This window comes from Papaver somniferum, chromosome 4 (genome assembly GCF_003573695.1).
Source record: "Papaver somniferum cultivar HN1 chromosome 4, ASM357369v1, whole genome shotgun sequence".
Lineage (NCBI taxonomy): Eukaryota > Viridiplantae > Streptophyta > Magnoliopsida > Ranunculales > Papaveraceae > Papaver > Papaver somniferum.
Genome location: NC_039361.1, coordinates 21,416,864 through 21,420,784, shown reverse-complemented (window position 1 = coordinate 21,420,784; position 3,921 = coordinate 21,416,864). Strand labels below are relative to the sequence as shown.

General features: G+C 33.7%; 1 protein-coding gene across 1 annotated transcript; it reads left to right on the top strand.

The window, feature by feature from the left end:
- Window positions 1–1,364: 1,364 nt before the first annotated feature.
- On the top strand, window positions 1,365–3,693 carry LOC113274906 (salutaridine reductase-like). The gene is made up of 5 exons (XM_026524323.1): window positions 1,365–1,512; window positions 1,607–1,853; window positions 2,130–2,204; window positions 2,296–2,481; window positions 3,058–3,693. Exons 1-5 carry the CDS (start codon window positions 1,394–1,396, stop codon window positions 3,433–3,435), a joined length of 1,005 nt encoding a protein of 334 aa, XP_026380108.1. The 5' UTR covers window positions 1,365–1,393; the 3' UTR covers window positions 3,436–3,693.
- The last annotated feature ends 228 nt before the right edge of the window (window positions 3,694–3,921 follow it).

Sequence of the window (3,921 nt, the reverse complement as noted above, 5' to 3'; positions counted from 1 at the left end):
ATGGATTTCACGGACCATTACACGAAACCATGGAACATTGCTTGGATTTTTCATGAAAAACACCAATTTGAAAGCCACTAGACTTGACATTCCATGATTTTTCCACACTTGGAATAGGATGGATTCCACCGTAGGACTTGCTCTTACCGGGAATTTCAGATAAGAGTAAAGAGAATTAACACTTAATTAAGGATTAAGTGGAACGGCCGGGGAAGTTACAAGTAATGATTTCATGGCGTGGGAAATGAACTCCAACGAAAAAATTTTAGCATGCCCATACCATGCATAGCAGTTGATTTTAGACTATATTGGGTCATATGATTGGCTGCTGCTCTATTCTGTGTGATGGGTTGGCTTTGGTGTCATTCTTTCACCTCTGCTGCACTAGTTGTGCTCAGTTTTCTTCTACGGAATATTTCTATTTGTGATTTCTTCTAACAGAATTTTAACCTTTTTCCTTCAAAACAATAAAAATGGAAAAAGTGTACAATATATATATATATACTCATCCTCTAACAGTTTGATTTGATGCTTGATGATTTTAGGAGTGATGTGTCATATGTATACTTTACCTTTAAAATGGATGTGTGCTGTAAGCTTCTTTGCAGCAAAACTTTCTGAGCCATTAGTCCGTACATCCACTTTCTTTTCTTTTATTCTTCTCATTTTCCTAGCGTCTTCTTCATCATTTGGATTCTTTCTCTAATTGTTAATTAGAATCAGGTAGGGCTTTGTTTGGAGTGGATTTATTAGCAAAGCATTTGGAACCAATTAGATTCCTTTACGTACAAATGGAAAGATTATATATCAGTTTTTTTTTTTCTCGGAAAATGGGTCATTTGTCCAAATATTTTTAAATCACGATTCAAATGGACGAGTAAAAAATAGTTTTGGTGAAATGGCCAGAAAAAATAGTTTGCTTAAATTTAAAAAATAGCAAGGATGAAACTGGATACATCTTGTGTAAATTAAAAATAAGAAAAAATATTTGAAAATGGGCACAATGAAACTGGTTATATCCTGTCTATTTTTACATTTTTGTCCATTTAAACAGTATCAAAATCTAACTGTCCATTTCACCTAGGAAATGTTGATTTTGGTCTTTTTAACTAATTTTGTGTTTTTTTTCTCAGTGGTGTCCTTTTATTTTTATAATTTGGATAGCTTTCGACAATTGGTAAGTAGAATCAATTGTCGGATCTTTCCGAATGCACATGCTAACATGGTACCCAAAGTTTTTGTGGAATACTAGCTATGATGCCACTAATGACATCAGTTGCAGTCTTGAACACTAATTATCGTATAGAATACTAATCTTTATTCTTGAACACTAAATACTGATTATTGTACGGAATACTAATCTTGAACATTAATATACCAGTCTAGAAATACCATGAAGTCACTAATGACATCACCTATATTCTCCAGGCTTTGTATATATATCTTATTGTCTAGCAGCATTCTAATAAACATAATTGCAGAAATGGATTCAAAAACTGAAACAAAACTCAGGTATTTTTATAAAGGGAAAAAAAATGTAATCTTAACTTCTGAATTAGTATGAAATTGTATGTTTTCTTATCTATGTTGCTATTTGTATTTTCAGGTGTGCAGTTGTTACCGGTGGAAATAAGGGAATTGGATTTGAGATTTGTAAACAATTAGCTTCTAATGGGATTTCAGTTGCGTTAACAGCTAGAGATGTAACTAGGGGATTAGAAGCCGTTGAAAAACTCAAAATTTCTTTTGGAATTACTAATGTTGTTTTTCATCAACTTGATGTGTTAAATCCAACCACTATTTCTTCTCTAGCGGAATTCATTCAAAGCAACTTTGGAAAATTAGATATCTTGGTAAGAAGAATCTGATCACTTCATTTCTTGTTCTTATAATTAGATGCGATTCCTACTAAAGTCGACAAGTCGTAGAACAATATCAGCAATGTTGCTTGTCGACGAACCCATAGACCATGGGTGTGATCCCCGGGGTTGTTGATGTACTTCGATAACTTCAATTGCCATATAGCATTATTAATCCTTGAGGCTAGAGATCATAAGATTATAGTAAAATAACAAAGTTTGTGCTTTCAACTGAATTTCTATTTAAACTCTGGTTTTAAAACGTGAAAGGTGAATAATGCTGGGGTTTCTGGAATTACAAGTGATGCTGATGGTTTTATGACAATGATGCAAGCTCTTGTTAAGGTAAATATCCATCTAATGACATTCTTGTGAGTGAGATTATGGCAATATATCTGGTTAATTAACCAAATTGATTATTATCTCACCCTTCCAGGAGGACCAAAACATAGAAAAACCAAATTTGAAACAAGTGATAATAGAGACGTATGAATCAGCGGTGGAATGCATACAAACAAATTATTATGGTGTCAAATCAGTGACTAAAGCACTTATTCCTTTGCTTCAACTCTCTGATTCACCAAGAATTGTTAATGTTACCTCCACGGGTGGAAGTCTCAAGGTACTTACTACAACCTCGTATTTTTACATCTTGTACACCCATATGGTTAAGAGCCTAGTGCTGATATATACTCCCTCCGTCTCAAATTGGATGAACTAGTTGGTTTTAAATTTTGTCCCAAAATAAATGAGCTATCTCTTTAATCAAGGGAATATTTCTAAAACTATCCTTTTAATTGATTATTGTTACTATAAGAAATATGTATAATTTGATAGTCATGTTTATATTCGTTGTGTAGCTGTTTTATAATGATTTTTAACGGTATAAAGTTTACGAAAAACTGTGGTATAGTTTATGAGATAAATCATTTTTAAGTTTTACTAGTTATTATCAATAAGGGTATAATTGTAAAAAAAAACTTAAACATGTTCCCATTTCCTCCAAGCCTTAAAAATTGTGCAAACTACAACTAGCTCATCTAATTTGGGACGGAGGTAGTATATCCTTACAAGAGTTTTAACCGTTGGCTGAGCTCCCAATGTTGACTAACCCTTTGGATGGAGTGGAGAATTATGTTTCCAATTCAGTCGTTCTTTTATAATTCTCACCAAATGCACTCATTTGTTTTGATTTTAGTATATCTCCAATGAAAAGGCTTTGGAACTTCTTAGTGACGGCAGTGGCTTAACAGAAGAAAACGTGGATGAGAGTGTGGACATGTTTTATAAGGATTTCAAGGAAGACTCCTTGGAAACAAGAGGATGGCCTACATATATACCTGCGTATACGATATCTAAAGTATGTTTGAATGCTTATACAAGAATATTAGCAAGAGAATTGCCTACTTTTCGCGTAAATTGTGTATGTCCTGGTTGGGTCAAGACAGAGTTGAACTACAATACTGGAGTTTACACTACTGCAGAAGGTGCAAAAAGAATTGTGAATTTGGCTCTTATACCCAATGACGGACCTTCCGGGCTCTACTTTACCCATGGAGAAATAACACCATTTTGATGCATAATGCATATTAGCATAAAGAAAGATGTCATTTCTATTGTGGGAGCTCTACAAATTTGGTAATTAGCGTTCTGATTATCTGCATAGTGTTTGTGAAATGTAAATTTATGAGAGTCTGTTAAGTTAGTTTTTTGTTATATGTGTGTGAGTTGTGGTTGTTTGTGTTTGCTGGTATTCTTCGCACTCGTGCACTGATGTTTAAATATGAAGATTTACGCACTGGTCTCTTTTAATGAGATTTTAGTTTCGATTTCATTACTCTTCTTTAATCTGCTTAACATTATCATAGCTATTAAAATGGTGTACTAGTAAATAATGGGTATTGAGACGGATCATCGAATACGTAAATAAAATTAAGACAAAAAATTAACTTGATTCGGTTTTTTTTCATCTGGAAAGCGGAGAGGGTTAAGGAGACCCCAACCAACAAGAAAAGGTAAAACAAAGAATCAAACACACATCAAACCCTCACCAAGAAGGAGA